At 44.3% G+C, this 21045-nt stretch overlaps 1 protein-coding gene across 1 annotated transcript in view; it reads left to right on the forward strand.

The window, feature by feature from the left end:
* The window catches only part of LOC126192539 (adenosine receptor A2a), a 164117-nt gene that overhangs the window by 12123 nt on the left and 130949 nt on the right, over positions 1–21045 (forward strand). Inside the window, exon 2 of the mRNA XM_049932615.1 lies at positions 2364–2635. Within this exon, the coding sequence (XP_049788572.1) occupies positions 2364–2635 (272 nt within the window). The remainder of the gene's footprint in view (positions 1–2363; positions 2636–21045) is intronic.

Below are 21045 nucleotides of genomic sequence, written 5' to 3' on the forward strand. Positions count from 1 at the left end.
TTGGCTTCATAACTAGCTGACTAACTGTATAGCTTAATGTAATCAACAGCTCCTCTCCATCGACCGTGCTAAACTCCAGGAAATAATTGCGTGGAACACTACCGTACCCGGTTTTTTCCCCTGACCTCTTTGTATCTCTGCTCGGATAGAGAGGAGATTGTTTTTGCTAGTAGACTAAATTCTTGTCTGCTGTTAGTTGTAACACATTCTGCAAGTCAATATCAACTATTGTAAAAAGATCTCGTTACAGAGCCAAAAAATGAAAGAAATGAACTGTTTGTCAAAATCCTGGATAAGGTCACTGTTGCTACTGGAGCTGGACAATTATTTTGTCGCAGTTTCGCCAGCAGACGCATATTCCAAATATATTTCACAAATATAAATGTTTCAGATATATGTAATAGATGTTAGATGTTTCACGCATATTTGCACACTTACATCATCTGTCTCTGTAGCGAATTTCCCCATGCAGTTCATTTAAATCCTGAGTAAACTTGTAATTCTGCCTCGGTAAGAAGTCAGCCATACGTCGTGGGCAGTGTTTCAACTTTTTACGTGTAAAATAGCACAAATAGTTTAATTTTTCTTATCCCACTAAATAAACAACACAAATAAGAGACTGATTGCGCTTCATACTTTGAAAGCATTCCAAATCACCTAAATAATGAAATAAATACCAACAGGTCGTTTTAAAACATTTAAAACATGATTACAGTTTCAGAAAAATGGGATAATAAATTGTTCATAAATTGAACAAGTGAATACCGCATTGGTCCACCACTGGCCTTTGTGCAAGGAGTTATTCGACATGCCATTGGCTGATGGAGCTGTTGGGTGCCCTCCTGAGGGATATCATGCCACATTCTGTCCGATTGGCGCGTTGGATCGTCAAAATCCCAAGCTAGTTGGGAGGCCCTATCCAAAATGCTACAAAAGTTCTCAATCTGGGAGAGTTCCGGCGATCTTGCTGGACAAGGTAAGGTTTGATAAGAACGAAGACAAGCAGTAGCTTGATGAAATGTAAGCCCAAGATGACTTTCCATGAAGGAGAAAAAATGGAACGTACAATATTGTCGACGTACTGCTGTGCCCAAGAGTGCCACGGTGACAACCAAAGAATACTGCTATGAAATGAAATGGCTCCGCAGACAATCAGCCCTGGTTATCGGGCCATATGGAGGGTGCCAGCCAGGTTGGAACCCCACATCTGTCAGCGGCGTCTGCAGACACGTCTTCGTCGTAGATTCTCATTGACTGGAGTAGAATTGTCTTCAGTGATGCGTTCCGTTTCAAACTGAGCCTTGAAGACCAGAGAAGAATTGTCTGGAAACTTCCCAGATAGCGGTGGAATAGCAATGCGCCTATGCCCATCATATTGTCCGAAAACCAGTAGCGGTGGTCTGGGGTGCCATTTCTTTTCATAGCGGGACCCTTTGGTTGTCATCCGAGGCTCCCTTACAGAACAGCGGTACGTCGACGATATTCTAGGTTTCGTTTTGTGGCCTTTCTTGACAATCCATCCTCGGCATACATTTCAGCACGATAATGCCCACCTGCAGACGGCGAGAGCTTCTGCTGCTTGTCTTCGTGCTTGACAAACGTTACCTTGGCCTCAATGTCGTCGGGTCTCTCCCCAATTGATAACGTTAGGATCGTTATGGGCAGGACCCTCCAGCCAGTTCGGAATTTTGACGATCTGACACTCCAGTTGGAAGAACTTTGCACGATATTCCTCAAGAGGACATCGAATAACTGTTTTAATCAATGTCAAGCCGAGTAACTGCCTCTATAAGGGTCAGAGATGAACCAAAACGTTGTTGACTTGCTCAGTTCGCGAAGTTCGTTCTCTTGAATAAATCATACAATTTTTCTGAAATTGTAATAATTTGTTTGACTGTACATGTACATCACATCTACCGATTTCCGTTCCATTTGGGTAATTCCTTCGTAGAGTGCCTTTTTTGTCTTTTAGTAGAATCCTTGCTAGCACTGTGATGGGCCACCGTCCAGGTCAGCCGAGTGCTTCTGGCAAGCCGGTGTGTACTCAGTCCTTGTGAGGCCATTGGATGAGCTACTTGGCTAAGAGCAGCTCGCATAAGGGCTAGAAGTGGAACAGCGCATTAGTGACTTGCTCAGTTTGTGTTAGCTATTTCTCTCGAATAAATCAACGAAGTTTTCTCAGATTATAATCATTTGTTTGTCTGTACATGTACATCTACCGATTGCCGTCCCATTGCTTCGTGGTATGTCGTTTTTTTTTCTTTTTTCCTTGCTGTGCATTTACTCTACCTTGCAAAATATGGCACAAAACAAATACGGACTGCTTGGATTTGAAGTGTGTTTACGGCGGCTTCTTCCGGCAGGTATAATCTGCGCGTGCTGGGCCGCTGGTCTGGTGGTGGGTCTGCTTCCGGTGCTGGGGTGGCACCAGGGCGCCGGGCAGGACGCGCGCTGCGTCTTCGACGAGATCATGGACCACGGCTACCTCGTCTTCGTCTACTTCGCCACCATCGTGGCGCCCGTATTGCTGCTCGCCTTCTTCTACGCGCACATCTACCAGGTCGTCCGTAAACAGGTACTGTCCCCGACAGCTGGCTCGGTGCCGCTCGTCTTCTCCAGCATGCACTCCTTCCAGGTCGCTCGCGTAATCCTGCGGTCGTATTCTGCAAGAAAGTTTACGCCTCACGGCACCAGCAAGGGATCACTGTCAAGCTGACTCCAGTGCTGGCAAGTCAACAGCAATATTCATGCTCTGATTGTGGTTTTCGATATTGCAAGTGTACAGTGGCAAACGTATCTTCTGATATACGTTTGGATATTGTACTATGGAACACTTTTTGGATTTCCGAATGTAGCAAACCACCAGAAGTTTATTACATTTTCTTTTTCCATTTTTTAGTAATGGCTTTTACGTTATATGTGCTACAGTCTATTTCTGAAATTACAAACATTTCTCGGAGAACTTAAGGTTTTACAAATGTGAAATACTATCCCTTGGTGCAGGGTGTGGACAAAAATACCTGAGAACCAAAAACACAACCCATTACCATACCTAATACGTTGTAGGAAAACCGTCGGCACTCATAACAGCTTCCAGTCGTTTCGGAATGGATAAAAGCAGGTCCTGCATTATTCTCCCTCAATAGTGGACCACAAAGGCTCAGTGACACTGACATCTGGGGACTGTGGTGGCCACGGTGCCACGATTCATCCTTGTGCTCACAAAACCAGTCCTGGACGATGCGATCCGTGTAAACACGGGGCCTGTCCTTTAGGAACACAGCATCACCACTGTGGAACAAACACTGTACCTCGGATTGGACCTGATCAGCCAGCACGGTAACGCAATCATTGACAGTAATGAGACCTTGCAGACCACCCATGGGGCCCATGGACTACCACGTTATGACTGCCCAAATCATCACCGAAACGCCATCATGTTTCACTTTTGGAAGATAAACTTGTTAACAAGTTGAAAACAGTGTGAAATAACACTCATCCGAACAAATGACGTTCATTCATTCCTCCATAGCTCCGGTTTTATGACTTCGGTGCCATGTTTTCCTGTTACGAGCATTTGCATCGCTGATGAGGAGTTGTTTTGGAATTCCAGCTCGTCCTGCCCTTCCCAGCTTATGGAGCTCTCTTCTTGTTGTTTTGGTGCTGACAGAGTTTGATATTGCGACATTCTGTCCTGCAGTGACGTTTGGTGTTGTCGCCCTCTTACTTTTCATCACAGTTGTCTTCAGTGACCGTCTGTCTCCATCACTCAACATACATTTCCGTCCGCGTTGTGACTTGATGCATGATGTTTTCCCGCTTTCCCACAATGCCGTATAAATCTCCGGTACGGTGCCTCTTAGAACACCTAACAATTCGGCTGTCTTGGTTACGGAAGCATCGACCATATGAGCACCAACAATCTGCCCACATTCGACTTCATTAGCTCCGAATAATGCACTCACAGTGACGCAGAACAATGTTCTGACCACGACCGGCACTGCATTCCTTCCTACTCAAATACAACAGCGCAACCTGCCTTCTTGGCCGGCGTCTGCATTTATCTCTGAGGCAGTAGGGCAGCGGTTGGGTTGGGAGCGGTAAGCTACTGGTACACGTTAAATAACATTTTATTTAATTTTAACACGTGCCAGTTTTTATTTCTGCAAGAAAATGGAACACCTACAGCCGTCCTTATGATGTTATTCATTGTATGTCTACCAGTTTCAGCGTTTCAGTGCACCATCTTGAAGCCTTACCAGATGCTGAGGGTGTTATCACCACCCATATACATAATACATCAGTGGCCAACACCTAAACTAGTTTTCGAAGACTACCTATAACGGCAATGTTGTCTCTCCAAACATCAGCTGTCAGGTTGATACGACGGCTGTAGGTGTTTCATGTTCTTACGTAAGTGAACTGCCTAAACCTCCCAGACAACAAATCACAAGGATGGACATACAAAAATTTTTATTTCTCATTTTGTATCAACAACATCAAAACAACGTACTGTCTCCAAACAATCCACTATGCACAATTAATGAAACTTCATAAATTAACAGACCAATCTCATCACAAAACATCAAGTATTCATATACAGGAATTATCTGGCTTCCATTCCTTACATCCACATAGAAGCAATAAAAGCTTAATTTAAACACGCGTAAGCAAAGGCAAAGTCAATATTCAGACACTCCACAGAAACAAATGTATGTATCTCTTTGGCTTTAGAAAATTCGTAAGAAAACAGAAAACTTCAACAGGTATACACTGAAAGTAATTTCGCGAATGCAAGGTAGGTTGAGCAAACAGTTTTAACATACTATATTTATCCTAACGACTACCTAAGGTCTACGTAAGACAACGAATGAATACCAGAATTTCACAGTATGTGATTTACACAATTACGTCGTCCCATGGATAGCCACGAACCCAATCTTTCGTATCTCGGAGCGTGGAACAGGGCGCACATCCCTTTCCCAGTCCCATCAAAGAATAGTAACCAAATAAATTCAAAGGCTCTGGGGAGCGAACATAACGTCCAACCTTAAACAGAGACGGCAACCATTACACATCAGCAATCAAAACATTTGGTTTATAAATTCAGAAGTTGCCCAAACCAAAATACTGTCAGCAGTAATCCTAAAGACTTACCAATTACCGTCCACTTTCAGCAGTTCACAATTATTAATAATCACGCTTTTAGTAATTTCGAACAAAATGTGGCAGTGCATTGTCTTGCTGAAAAACTGCGTAGAAACGGTATGGCTACGGGTCGCAGGAGGTCATTCACTTTGGTCACTGTGGTCACAGAGCCCTGGACATGCACCACCTTTCGTTGTTAATTGTACCCAATAGCACCGCACACCACAAGGCCTCGAGCTGGCGCTGTATGTCTTGTGCACATTCAGTCATTTTCAAACAAACAGAACATGATGCCATTCCTGTCCCCAGTAACGTCGTTCCATACACCATTGCCGTCTAGCATGTTTCTGCACATTCACAAAAGGTTGGCGGCGGACGACGCGCACGTTACCCATACCGTAATAAACGGCAACGGACAGTCACTCCTGATAGTGTACGATGCGTTACACTGTTCCACTGTTGCGCCACAGCCGAGGAGGACGCAGATCTGTCCTGCAATACCATTCGGATGGGGCGTCGATCTTCTCAGGAGTGGTTTGTGTGGTGCGACCTGATCAGTCTCGTCGTATCCTCCCGTGAACCATTCTGCACACAGCTATTGCACTGCCTAAACACTTCGTCCCACACGAGCAGCAATTTTCCGGATGGATACCTCACGTTCTTTCTTGCTATTAATGCACCCTTTTCAAACTCACTGATTTGGCAGTACAGCTCGCTCATACATCTGCGAGGCATCCTGTACGTCTGCTCAAGTCACACTGATCCATTACATTCGATTTATAGCGACGACGAGAGCCGCAGGCACATTTTACCGGCAGTTGGTGTTGCGTCGCGATATTGATGTTCACCATAAACCCACAATCTGACGTGGTTCAAATGCTAATCATTTCTGTAGAACATACTAACGTACTTGTCCTTTGAACATGAACGTCGTATCTCTAGTTGTTCAAGGTGTTCTGTTTTTTCCTGAACATGAGTGTATATTGAAGGGGAACAGTACTGTGGATAGTGTAAATATAAGTGATGTGACGGAAAACGTAGATGTTGAGAAAACAGAATGAGACACAGGGGTACAAAAATTTTCGTTGGATTGACTTAAAATATTCAGATGTATGTGTTAATGTGATTACTGCATTCTACATCAGTAATACTTTAAAAAACTTAGGTATCTAATACACTTTTTTATTGTGTTTCCTTGGTAAATGAATGATGAGAAAGCAAGTTTTACATCAATATGTTATGCAGAAAGCAAGTTTTGAAATTGTTTGATATTTCCATGACCTTTTTTACATACATGTATGCAGATTGTTCTTTTGATTTACGGATGCGTCAATTACAGTGTCGATATTGAAACATCACTTCGGAGTTTGGAAAATTTTCATCCATATCAAAATCCCTAACAGCCCTTCGCGTTTCCTGAAAAATTACAATTTTCCGGAGAGCGAGTTTTGAGAAAATGGCCTGCAGTTGTTTCCCAGCTACGGATGGCTAGGCGGAGACATTGGTCGTAGAATGCATTTTGTCTGTTTAAAAAACTTTCCACATCGAAAATCACCTCGTTGTAATGCCTGGCACGCAACGGTTTCTTCATCCGAGGAAAGAACACGTCACTGGGAGTACAGAACATTGGAAAGTCAGGCGAATAATGCCCTTAAGGAGAAGCAGGTGGGGCGGTTTACTGTACAGAATAATCCGGGCTGTTATTGTGGAGCACAAACACCACCTCGGACAGCTTCCGGCGACGCTTTGTCTCGTCAGCCTGCCGCAAACTGGTCAGGAGATTTCGGTAGTATGCTCGTGTGTCGATCTGCCACCTACCAGCACAATCTATTAGCGCCGCGAAATTCACGCGGCGTGACCTCTGCCGACGATAGTCGACGGCGTTGACTCCGGTTGCTTTCCTGCTTTGTCTCGTGGTCGTAGTGATACACCTTGCATTCGTTGTACTTTTCCATCAACTCAGCACGATTTGTACATTTCCACCAACTCAGCAGGGATTGATGATTCGTTGTTCCCCTTCACAAGCAGAAAAAGAATTGCTTCAAAATACTCTACATTACCAACGGGCTCCGCCATTTTGTTTTGGCTCCTCAAGCGGTGTGCAATGTTTCTTTGGTGCGGAGATTTCATTGTGTACCAGGACTACCGGTATTTATATAACATTTTCATTTCGAGATAGTTAAAACTGATTAATTAACCCTCTCATCTTCTGCCGTACGCAGTGCAGCAACTTTAGGGATACAGATTCAGATTAAGAATCGCTCAGTTCTTTTTCAAATTTTCTCCGTCTCCTCAGTTAATCGAACTGCGTAAGATTTTTAGACTGTCGAACGATGCTCGTGGATTGGCCCAACTAGGGTTTTATATGCGGCTTCCTCATGGATAAACTGCATTTCCTTAAGGTTTCTCCAATAAATCTCATCTTAAATTGTCTTCACTGTTGCGACCGAATCCGTTGGCAAGTTGTCTGAGAACCGCCATACACGTGATTTTCACGTTTATACGCCACACGGTGTCTGCAGGAACTCACAACATGGTGTGGTCACGAGGCTGAGACACTACAAGGACAGCGGGAGCAGCCGCTGCGGCGAAGTTAACTCAAACCAGGAAATCGGTACTCAGCCATTAGCACGATGCCGAACATAGCACCGACGAACTCAGCAGTACTGTGACTCTCTAGAAATTGTTGCTGTTGCCTCTTCTCACTAGCACACGTCGCAGACTATGGAATGTCTTCACGTCCACACTACTCAGTGAGAACCTGAGAACAATAATACTGTTCGCCCGGTAAATAATGAACAATGTTACGGAATATCACAAGACAGGATGTCGTTTTCGGGGAGACATGAAAGCAACGTCAGGCGCCCACTGTTTTGTCTGATGCTCGTCATATACCGAGTGTCTCTCCGAGTCATCAGAGGCGTTTTCTCAGGACTTTCGGTACATATTTGCGATTTCGTTTTTGCAATGTGTAGCTTGAATCGGACCATAAAAATACTGCTCATCAAGATACTTATAGGATGCCCTCTCTCAGCGATAAACAACGGCTTATTTCCCGCTACAAATAATTTTTTTTTGAAAGAGGAATTCTGCGTACCCGTTCGATAAAGCGGTCCCAAATTAGTTTACTGTGATATTCGTTTTTGCGGCAGTAACACAGAAGAACTCCCCCCCCCCCCCTACTCATGTGCTGTGTGCTACCCCCGTGCAGCAATACTATTCACTCGCTGATAGAGTACTGGTTATTCTTCGTGTTTTGCTGCCCCTGTTAACACATGTCGTTTAATATAGCATCGCACTAGACTAATCTGGGACCGCTATATCAAATGGGCGCATGTATATTCGCTTTAAAAATAATTTTGTTTGTAACGGGAAACAAACAAACGTTTTCTATTGACAGTAGGTGCCGCATGAAAGACATGATGAGTATTACTTTTTTCGGCCGACTCCATGTACACACTATGGAAACGAAATTGCAGATATGTGACGAAACGCAAGAGAAAATGCCTCTTGCGATTCTTAGGAAGGGCATTCGGTTTATATATCAATTGCCTGGAAGAGCAGGCCTACGGCTCTCTCAGGTAGGGATGTTATAGCTAAGTATCGATATTTTGTTTCGGTATGTGTGGTACATATGTTAAAAGTATTCGATAATTTCATAGTATCGTAAGAAGTATTATCAGACAACGTAAGCATTCGCTTCCTTGGAAACTTGTATCCAGTATTCATATGTACGTGAACAAAATGAGAATGGAAACTTGTATCCAGTATTCATATGTACGTGAACAAAATGAGAAAAAGGAAGGCATTAATAACGTGATATAATAGCATTTCTCGAAACCCTTTGCTTCTCAGAATTACTTATACACCGGCTGTCTGGGAACGGGAAAATATTCCGAATTCTTCCCTCATTTGGAACTCCTAGAGGAACTGCCAAAAAGATTGAATAATCAACGAAAGGATAACGTTCTGCGAGTCGGGGCGTTTCAGTCTAGATATAATGGAAAGAAAACGAATATAGGATAATGACCATAGCAGCAGAAAATTATATAACGGAAGTTAGAATCATCTCGAATAGAAACGTAAAGCAAAGAGTAGGTTGCTGTGAACGGTTCAGTCATTCGGATTATTCTAACCGAAATCAACAGCAAACTAAAGCCAACAATAATAGTTCAGGTATAAATGGTGCTGTCACGAGATGAAGATGAAGAGATGGATACTAAATTCTTTCTTTTTGAGAGTGGATACCATGGTACGGCAACTATTATAGAATGAACATGAATTTTTTGTAACCAAGTGAAGATCGTCAGTAAGTTGGAGGCACCACTTAGAAAATCATAAACGAAATAAACAGTAATTTGGTTTTAATATTTACTGCCAGCCGCTGTGGCCAAGCGGTTCTAGGCGCTTCAGTCGGGAACCGCGCTGCTGCTACGGTCGCAGGTTCGAATCCTGCGTCGGGTATGGATGTGTGTTATGTCCTTAGGTTAGTTAGGTTTAAGTAGTTCTAAGTCTAGGGGACTGATGACCTCAGATGTTAAGTCCCATAGTGCTTAGAGCCATTTGAACCTTTTTTTTTAATATTTACTGTGGCTGTTTATCATCCTGTGACGACTCCTTTACTGTGAATACCGGCTAGTTATAATTAAACTTTCCCTATTTGACACGTTATAACACGGAACCTAACTACCGTGCGAGTACCAAACTTGGTAGCATTAATGTCCAGGGTACGGGGTGCATGAATTCCATGCGTCACAGCACCACCGTCCAGTTCCAACTACGGCCATCAGCCGCCGTGATCAGTCAATGTGATTCATAATCTCACACGCCTAGCCAGTCGCAGTGTACTTGGTGACGTGTCAACATGAGCTTGGACAAAAGGAGTAAGACATTACAGGCGAAGCTCTGTTATTAAAACAACAGTAATGCTGCAGCTCCACTTCGAGAATATCGCCGGCTGAAACGATTACAGAAGGGTCCTCTTTCTCCACCTGCTGCGCGGAGCATGATATAGTAGTTCGAAACAACTGGAGAACTGGGCGTCGCTCCGGCAAGAGGCCGACGACCAGTTGCACCACAGGTGGTTGATGAAATCGCTGTTGCTATGGCAGACAACGCAGCGCGCAATTCCCGATAGTCATGAAGCGCGCGTGCTGTGTCACGACAGTTGAACATCCCGTGGTCCACAGTACGGAAGGTGCTTCGAGCCATTCTCAAATGGTATCCGTACAAGATCCATATCGTACAGCAGCTTGCCCGACAGGACGCACAGCGACGTAGTGACTTCGCTTTCCACTTTCTCGCGAGGATTGAAGTTGACGAAGGCTGGCCCTGGACCATCCTATGGACAGAAGAAGCTCATTTTCTCTGTCCGCAGCTCGTAGTCGTGCGGTAGCGTTCTCGCTTCCCAAGCACGGGTTCCCGGGTTCGATTCCCGCCGGGGTCAGGGATTTTCTCTGCCTCGTGATGACTGGGTGTTGTGTGATGTCCTTAGGTTAGTTAGGTTTAAGTAGTTCTAAGTTCTAGGGGACTGATGACCATAGATGTCAAGTCCCATAGTGCTCAGAGCCATATGAACCATTCATTTTCTCTGACTAGTGAGATGAACACACAGAATTGCCGAATGTGGGGATCTTCACCTCCAGTCACTGTGCATGAAGTTCCTCTGTATGGCGAACGTGTCACCGTATGGCGTGGCTACACGGCTACATTCATCATTGGCCCATTCGTTTTTGAACAGGTTGGCACTCAAGGACCAAAGACGCGCAGAGTGACCGGCCAGCGTTACTGTGATATGCTTCGCCAGCACATCAGACCCGTCCTTCAGGAGAGAGACACATTGAACTAAACAGTTTTCATGCAAGATGGGGCTCGTGAAGTTCATCTGTTTCTCCGTAACACATTTGGAAACAGTCGAACTATCAGCCGATCGTTACCAAATGCTCGGCCGGCACGATCACCTGATCTCACTCCCTGCCGATTCACGTTGTGGGACTACCTGAAGGACAAATGCTCTGATCTGAAGCGCAGCATATCAAGAGAGGTGGCCAGCCTATCACGGATATGCTTCGTTCTGCTGTGCAGAATGCAATCCTGCGCTTTCAGACTCTTCTGGATACTGATGGGCGCCATATTAATGGCAGTAATGGTACCGGTATTTAATGGTATGATGTACCGTAGCAGCACAGTAAAAATGTTTCAGTTGAAGTGATTCTGCATTACTTCTTTTCCCTATGTCCTTGACATTAGTGTTACCAAGTTTGGTCCTCGTGCGGAAAATAGTTTCCGTGTTATAACGTGTCAAATGAGGAAGCTTAATTATAACCACCTGGTATATGCTCATAAATGTTGCTTGTATCTTAACACCATCTGCTGTTCCGTCGGGTTCTGTTGCAAGCGAGTCTAATACAATAACAAATTGAAGAGTTTTGCCACTAACATTCACGTACCAAATTCCACCGATCTCTCCGTCATTTACCAAATAATAGCCGTTAAGCTTAACAATGAACAAAGAAATTGACACAGAATGTAATATTCCTAAACTAATTGAAGCTATGGTAACCAATCGTGTAGAAGTCACTTGGTTCACGTACACAGAATTTGACACAGAATGTACTATTCCTAAATTAACTGAATCTATGGTAACCATTCTTGTAGACGTCCCCTGGTTCACGTTGCAGCCTACCTAATAAATTGCGTAATTTCGATCACAATCGCGGGGCTCTTAATTACACACCTGAGTTATCAGTAACAACTTTTTGATAACTTCCATCACGTCATTTTGTCAGGAATTTTATTACGGTTCTTCAGAGAACTCTCTGTAGGGAACGTTTCCGCCGTCGGTTTTACACCTGCGGTGACGCACCTTTGACCTTAGACGACAAACACTACAGGAAACGCTCGCATGCACTATAGCGTTCCATCTCCTTCTAGGCGGCTTACGATAGAGTGGCCAATAGCTCCTCACGCTTGCACAGAGCAACAATATCGTCGATGCCGCAGCGCAAGCTGAAACAATACCACGAAAGAACATTTGTAACTGAAATTAACAAATTAAAAGAAAGCTATTCAAAAACGTTGCAAGACGTGTCCATTAGTAGGAGAGGCAATTTGGAAGGTTCAAAAATGGCTCTGAGCACTATGGGACTTAACATCTGAGGTCATCAGTCCCCTAGAACTTAGAACTACTTAAACCTAACTAACCTAAGGACATCACACACATCCATGCCCGAGGCAGGATTCGAACCTGCGACCGTAGCGGTCACGCGGTTCCAGACTGAAGCGCCTAGAACCGCTCGGCCACTCCGGCCGGCCAATTTGGAAGGTAATGTAAGACTATCGCCGACGTATTCGTCGGAAGGGGTTTCAGCAAATGTGTTCATACTTACAAATTTATTATACTGTTTATTTTTCCATCTGAGTTGCACATTTTCTAAGTCGAGAGTAGATCCGATCACACTCGATCTCATCACATCTATTTAGTTGCGTAAGCAACCCGTCGTGCCTATGCAAGAGTTCTACATCAGAACACAGTATTCCGGTGTATATCATGCAGGGACCAGCGTCGCTTACAGAATTAAATATGAAAAAGATCTCAAGTTTATTTTTATCGCATTCTCAAAGGGTGAACTAGTATAACCAAGGGAGATAAACTCATTAACTACTTTATTTAGTTATTAAAAATAACTTGTAGGAAATTTTCTATGGGATACGAAAATAAATAGTAACTACGTCAGTGGTTGACCTCATCTGTCTGATAACGGTGTTTTCTCGACATTGAATGGAGCTTAAAATAAACTTCTCTCAGTTTACCTTCGCGGCTAGTTGCGACGTTTAAGGAATCTGTCTATTGCAAACGATAAAGAAGTTCTCTGCCGCTTATAATTGGTATATTTACCATACTACATCAACCGGAGCATATTGGCATATACTGTGTTTGGCATCTGAGGGCATAAATGAGTTTACGCGAAGTACTGTGTTTATTGTTGACGTTTTGGATCGGCGTAGTCTAGTCTCGTACGCACACTTATGTCACTCACAAAAAGAAAGGCACGAGGACATAAAAACGACATATGAACTGTCCACATTCACCGAGAGTAAACTCCGCCAGTGGCAACGGCATCAGTTACGCCCCGCGCACGCAACCTTCTCGGAATCGTGGGGTGCCGCTAACAGCTGTGGAGTCACGCACCCGCCCTGTCCCTACTATTATTAGCGCAGCTTCTCATCGAGGTGTCACAAAGTAAGCAGGCAGCATTAAGCAGTGGCACGCAGCTTAGCCGTCACAATTCATGCTGTCTCGATGGTCATTATCTCTCGAACGTCACAAGTGCCCAAGCCAACTCGAATAACTGATGCCGCTCGAAGACAGGACTTTGCAGAACGCAGAGACATGGTAATACAGATGGCTCCTTAACGTAAACAGCTTGTTCTCCTTGTTATAATGGGTGACCAAATAGTTTCTATTCGAAGGCCGTACCGTCCAAGATCGGTATGTCGTTCAGGCTAAATCACCGTGACCATTGAGGCAATCACCCCATTGACACACTAAGCTGAAGATACTCGTTTGGTAAAACACCGTACCCCGCTGCTTGGAGAAGCCCATAACTGCCTGCTGCACATCATCGCCTTCAGGAATCGTCGACCCTTCAAGGCCTTTTTAAGGACACGAAGGCGTGATAATCACACGGGGAGAGTTCAGGACTACAGGGCAGGTGCTCGAGCATCTCCTACTTTGATAGGTGTAAATTCTACGTTACGAAATTTGCGATAGGGGGACGTGCGTTATCAAGAAGCAGCAGCAACTCTTCTCGCACCATTCCACAACATTGGTTTTCGGCAGGCATGCTATTCCATGCATATTCGTCATTCTCCGAAGGATGTCTACCAGTGTTTATCTTTCGGCAGCCAAAAAAAGAATAACTGCACGTTCGTTCTGTTTGGACGCATTTGGTAATAACGTCGCCATAGTTCACGTTTTCCGCATTTACCGCACGCACTTCAGAAAGACACGAATGCCACCGTAATCCTTTGCCTATACGTCGGTGCTTATATACCCGCATCAAAGTTGCGCTATGTTGCATATACGGTGTAGCAACTCCCTCAAACGGCAGCTTTTGATCGCCTCTGATAAATGAGTGATTCTCTCAATATATCTCGCACAACATTAAGATTACGAAAATAATCCCAAAGCTTTTAAAAGATGTCTTCTTCGTGTTGTTCAGACTCCTACGACACCTTAGCATCACTCCACGGACTATAGCCCTCAGGTAGCGTTTGTAGTTTTTTAAAATGCTGTATAAGACGTGTCATTACTCAAATGAAAGATATTTTCTACACAAAGACTGTCTGTCCCGCACTCGCCCTCCACTGCTCCTTACAGAATGAATGAAAGTTGACCCTAGTGTCTCATTGTGTCCTCACATGACGTCTTTCTTTTTAATGAGTTTCAAATTATTGGCACTTTATCATCGTCATACGGCCATCTGCCACATCTTTACAGTAATTTTATTGAATTTACAAGTTTCTCGAATAACTTACAGCAATGCAGCGTGGTGAGGTCGTCAACAACCGCCGATGCAGTTTTGCCTTGAAAATAACGGGTGTCCACCTGTCCAAATATCGGCGGTTGTCAACGACCTCACCTCGCTACACTCCCGTAAGTTACGAGTATTTGAACGTTGTAGTATATGTCGAGAGAAACTCAGGTCTGACAATACACAAATTTGCTCATAAGTACCTCCAAGTTCTTAAAGACGACTCTGTGGAAACTACAAGACGTACAGAGGAGTGACACGTATCTGTCGACACAGCGTCTCCCCAAGTTTCGAATCGTAGCACGCGTCCTAGCGGAGTTTCAAAGCCTACCAACAGGGGACGGCGTTTCACAATATATAGGCAAATCACCCGCTTCTTATTGTCGCATAGAAATACCGGGTGATCAAAACGTCAGTATAAATTTGAAAACTTAATAAACCACGGAATAATGTAGATAGAGAGGTAAAAATTGACACACGTGCTTGGAATGACATGGGGTTTTATTAGAACCAAAAAAAAAAAAAAGTTCACCAAATGTCCGACAGATGGCGCTGGACAGCAAAACGTCAGTGACTGCGCGTGACAATCGTGTATAAAAGAAGCTGTAATGAGAGAGAGAATCAGATGCGCCAGCAGTCGCAGCATGTTGACGTTACCTGAAAAGGCGCTTTTAGTGAAGCTGTATTATCAGAATTGGGAATGTGCTAGTTTAGCGTTACGATGCCATCGCCATAGGAAGAGGATTCGAACGGGTAAAGGTCCGTGGACAAATGCAGCTGTGGCGGGAATGATTTCGAAGGTCCAAGCCACGGATTGTTTAGACGATGGACCCCGTAGTGGCCGACGGAGCACAAGGCGTAGAAATGGAGACTGTAGCGGGTTCGTCTATGCACAGGGAAGTCAGCGCTCGTGCAGTCGCACGTCGCACCGGCATTCCATACACTACTGTTTGGTTGGCACTTAGGTGTCCCCTCCGATGCTATACGTACAAAGTCCATCGGCATCAACTGTTACCTGGCGATTTAGTGAAGCGAGGGCTATTGCGGTGTGGGCGTTTCAAAAGATGGTGGAAGATGACGATTGGTTGAGTAACGTGTTGTGGACCGATGAAGGTCATTTCACGCTCCGAGGGTCTGTCAACGCCCACAACTGCAGAATTTGGGCTACTGAAAATCCTAGAACAGTCGTGGAAAGTCCATTGCACGACGAGAAAGTCACGGTATGGGTTGGATTTTCAACATCTACCGTTACCGGGCCTTTTTTCTTCGAGGAAATGCGTGATTCCGGTTTTGTAACTGCTACCGTGACGGGTGAGAGGTACTCCGATATGTTACAGAATCGGATCATCCCCAGCCTGACTGATAAACACCTACTGGGACGTACGATGTTTATGCAGGATGGCGCTTCATTCCATATTGCTAGACGCGTGAAAGATCTCTTGCGTGCGTCGTTTGGTGATGATCGTGTGCTCAGCCGCCACTTTCGTCATGCTTGGCCTCCCAGGTCCCCAGACCTCAGTCCGTGCGATTATTGGCTTTGGGGTTACCTGAAGTCGCAAGTGTATCGCGATCGACCGGCATCTCTAGGGATGCTGAAGGACAACATCCGACGCCAATGCCTCACCATAACTCCGGACATGCTTTACAGTGCTGTTCACAACATTATTCCTCGACTACAGATATTATTGAGGAATGATGGTGGACATATTGAGCATTTTCTGTAAAGAACATCATCTTTGCTTTGTCTTACTTTGTAATGCTAATTATTGCTGTTCTGATCAGATGAAGCGCCATCTGTCGGACATTTTTTGAACTTTTCTATTTTTTTGGTTCTAATAAAACTCCATGTCAATTTGTGTCAATTTGTACCTCTCTATCTACATTATTCCGTGATTTATTCAGTTTTCAAATTTATACTGACTTTTTGATCACCCGGTAGTTCGCTCCTGCAGATAGGCAACCAAAGGAAAAGATCTGTAAAGCGGCCTGTTGTCGCGGCTTCCATGGCACAGCGGTAGCGACTTCTGTGAACTGCTCGCACTAATTGTCGTTTGTCCTGTCACAAACGGTAGCGATATCGAGTGCCTCAAACCTGAGTTAAGAACTTCGAGAGATGCTCTGTGTACTCCTGTATTCTCCTATGTGTTTTATTAATTAGACTAATTACGTCGGACAGGAACGAGGAAGTCAGTGGGCTATAATCTCCAACTGAAAGTCACTGGTTCTGCACCATAAATGAGATTCAGGTCGCAGTGCAACCCATTTTTCTTGGCGTAATTACTCGTGAAGCCAAACTGTTGTTTTTTTTCATTTTTAGAATACAAAGGCTTGATTTACATAATGAACTGTAACTAAAAAGACAAGAAGACTGAAATCAAATGGCTCTGAGCACTATGGGACTTAACTTCTGAGGTCATCAGTGCCCTAGAACTTAGAACTACTTAAACCTAACTAACCTAAGGACATCACACACATCCATGCCCAAGGCAGGATTCGAACCTGCGACCGCAGCGGTCGCGTGGTTCCAGACTGTAGCGCCTAGAACCGCTCGGCAGACTGAAATCGATTAAATATATATTCAGTGGTCAGTTACCGTAATGGGTCATATATACCAGTTCAGAGAGTCTTCATGAGTATCAACCACATGAATCTAACCATGGCGAAAGCAGCTACCAGACAGAAATCACGCGGAGGAATTCTAAGAAACTGTAATATACCCACGAAGAACGTCGCTTACCGAGTATTCGTGCGTCCAGTTCTTGAGTACTGTTTGTTGATCTGAGAACTTTACCTAATTGGGTTAACTGAAGAGGTAGAGAAGATGCTCTTCTTTACATCACGATTCGTTAGGGGTTTGTGTCACTCATAAATGTGCAACAAAGTCACGTAGGAGGCGGTATGAAAAGACGTTAAGCACCATGAAGAATTTTGTGTTTGTGTGTAATGAATCGTATTACTCATCCAACAAACACCTCGCAGAACAAACATGGGTAAACTTGAGTGGTCCACAATAATATCCGCTTAGGCCACAGCGGTCATGGCGCCTTCAGTCACAACCACAGGTTCCGTGGTAGCCCACGTGAGTGCCCCCCCCCCCCCCCGCCCCCCAATGCATAATACTACTTCCGTAGTGTGGTGCAAATTTTGAGATGACGTCGTCTGGATGGCGGTTTATTCGGACACAGTAATCTATATCTACGTCATTTCTTCTCCTGTTCCACTCGCAAACAGAGCGAGGGAAAAACGACTACCTAAAAGCTTCCGCATAAGCCGTAATTTCTTGTATCTTTGTGGTCCTTACGCGAAATGTATGTTCACGGCAGTAGAATCGTTCTGCAGTCGGCCTCAAATGCCGGTTCTCTAAATTTGCAGATAGAATAGCGTCTTCCCTCTAGGTATTCCCATTTGAGTTAACAAAGCATCTCCGTTATAGTGGCGTGCCGATCGAACCTACCGGTAACAAATCTAGCAGCCTACCTCTAAATTGCTTTGATATTTTCCTTTAATCCGACCTGGTGGACATCTAAAATACTTTAACAGTACTCAAGAATGCGTCGCACAAGCATTTTATACGCAGACTCCTTTATGCATGAACTACACGTTCCCAAAATTCTCCCAATAAAGCGAAGTCGAACAGTTGCTTTCCGTACTACCAAAATGATGCGCTCATTCTATTTCATATCGCTTTGTAACTTTACTCCTAGATATTCAAACGAAGTGACTGTGCCAAGCTGTTAATGTTATATTCGAATGTTACAGGACTGTATTTCCTACTCATCCGCATTAACTTACATTTTTCTAGGCATACAGCAAGCTGTCGTTCACCATACCAACTAGAATTTTTTATAAGTCATCTAAATGGCGTAACAAGAATCTTGAGTCATCTGACAAGCCGAAACGTTTCCATTGATCCACGGTCCTATCTCTATGAACCCGAACCATTGCAACCGCAACTGAAGATATAATTGGGTCAACATGGAAACACATAGAAGCGGAGGTTCACGTTCAACAACGCACGCAGAAAGGTGTCCATCGAAACAATTGAGCGTGCAGCAGCACTGTAATCTGTCGTCAGAGCTGCCACACATCTCCGCCTATCCCGCTTAACGAAGCGGGCAAAACTCCGACGTCCAACACTTAGTCCCTACTCATGGTTTCATTGTCCTTCAACCACGCTCACTTCAGCAGCACGTGAACAGCCGACCAGCTTTGGCGTTTTCGAGATGCTCGTTCCCAGGCGCCATAACATAACAATTAACCCTTTGTCAAAACCGGTTGTTAGTGAATTTCCCCATTTGTGGTCTATATCTTAACTAGAATGATTCCACACTTGTCTCTTTTGCGCTTACATACTTTCCTTACTGCGTCAGGGTACCCGCAACGCCACCATGAGGCATTCAGCCTCGCGTTGGCGTTTTGTAATAATCTTTTGGCTCATCAGTGCATCTTATTGATGGAATATGGGGATGAAGCGGTTAAAACGCTAGACTCACATTCGGAAGAATTCGTGTTCACTTCCAATCCAGCTACCTTGAATGAAAGTCTCTCTAAATTATTTAAGAAGAACGCTGGGATGTTTCCTTAAGCAGACAAAGCCTTTTCTCACCCTCCTGAAGCTGAAGCAATACTTTGTGTCTAACAGTCTCGTTGGCGAGCAGACTTGAAATAATGTTTCTCCTTGCTTCTACGCAAAAAATCTGTTACAGTTTACTCTTGCTGTTTCTTCTACTTACTGGTGAATTTAGCTGAAGCTAGCGCTGCTACGCGTATCTCCGTGATTTGCGGACTATTTGTGATAATTCGCTTTGTAGCGTACCCGTACGTCGCATCAGCAAGTTCAAATTTGTGAGAAGAACTGACTCCAGTTCGAATTTGGAAAAAATCTCGCCTTTTTCTTCCAGTAGTAGACATCGTGATGCTAGTGATCCGCTCGTCAAACTAGCTAGCCTACTACCGCTGACCGCTAGGCGTCGTTGCATGTTTGGTGCACCCTTTCCCTAACTGATTGACTTCGTACCTAGAAACAAATCATTTCAAATATACAAATGGGTACTATAAATAAATAACACCAGAAAATGTTGACAATAAGAGATCTGCCTGAACAGTTTAACATTCTGCGCGGTAGCTGGCGAGACGGTGAGGTCGTCCAGACCTAGATGAAACCGCGCGGCTGGTTAATCGTAAGTTTGGTGCAGCAGCGACCCAGAGTGTTATTCTTAGGCGGTTTCCCACACTCTTTTAAGCTGGGCTGGTCCCCAAACTCCGCCTCAGAGAATACAAAACAGATAAAACAAGATAGTACAGGGAGCAAAGTTTACGCGGTTCACAGACGAATGAAGTCACGATTTCCCTCCCTTAGATCAATTGACAACTGTGGCGACAAGTAGGCATTAGCCTACTAAGTTAAACAAAATAAATTTGCCAAATAAAGAAAGCAGCAGATCCCGTACTTCTGTGTAAAAGCTAGGAAAGACACGGATTTTGGTAATAAGAGCGAGTAAGGCGCTTACCAGCCTGAAAGTTCTTTCGAACTTCACAATGCACTACTGAAGGTGGCCATATTCAAGTTGGTATATTCTTGCCCCGAATCTCTGAACTAACTTGTTGAATCATAGCTACTTTGGTTACTGAAGTTAACAAATCAAGAAAGAAGGCTAGGAGAGTTTTACTGCCAGAAAGAGCAGATTGACAGTTTTTAGTATCCCACTTAGAGAATGAATTGACGTCTTTTACTTCCAGTACGATGGATGCAGAAGAATTATGGGTAAAGTTTAAACGGATTTTAAATCGTACTCTGTAGAAGAATGTGCCAAGTAAGTGGATTAAGCACGGAAAAGACTCACCGTAGCTTAAGAACGAACTCTGAAAAAAGCTGTGGAAGGAAAGGCTGCTGCACTCTCGGTTCAAAGCAGGACACGCAAATGACGACGGCAGAAGTTCTACATCAACACAGATACTCCGCAAGCCACCGTATGATGCGCGGTGGAGGGTGCCCTGTAGAACTAGTCATTTCCTTTTCTGCTCCACTCGCAAAAAGAGCGAGGGAAAAACAACTGCCTATCTGCCTCCAAACAAGCCCTAATTTCTCATATCTTCGTGGTCCTTACGCATAATGTTCGTTCGCGGTAGTAGAATCGTTTGGCATTCAGCTTCAAATGCTGGTTCTCTAAATTTTAACAGTAGTGTTTCTCGAAAAGAACGTCGCCTTCCCTCCAAGGGTTTCCATTTGAGTTCCCGAAGCATCTCCGTAACACTTACATGTTGTTCCAACCTCCCGGTAACAAATCTAGCAGCCCACCTTGACATTTCTTCGATGTCTTCCATCAATCCGACCTGGTACGAATCCCAAACACTCTAACGG

This window comes from Schistocerca nitens, chromosome 1, assembly GCF_023898315.1.
Source record: "Schistocerca nitens isolate TAMUIC-IGC-003100 chromosome 1, iqSchNite1.1, whole genome shotgun sequence".
NCBI classification, from domain to species: Eukaryota; Metazoa; Arthropoda; class Insecta; order Orthoptera; family Acrididae; genus Schistocerca; species Schistocerca nitens.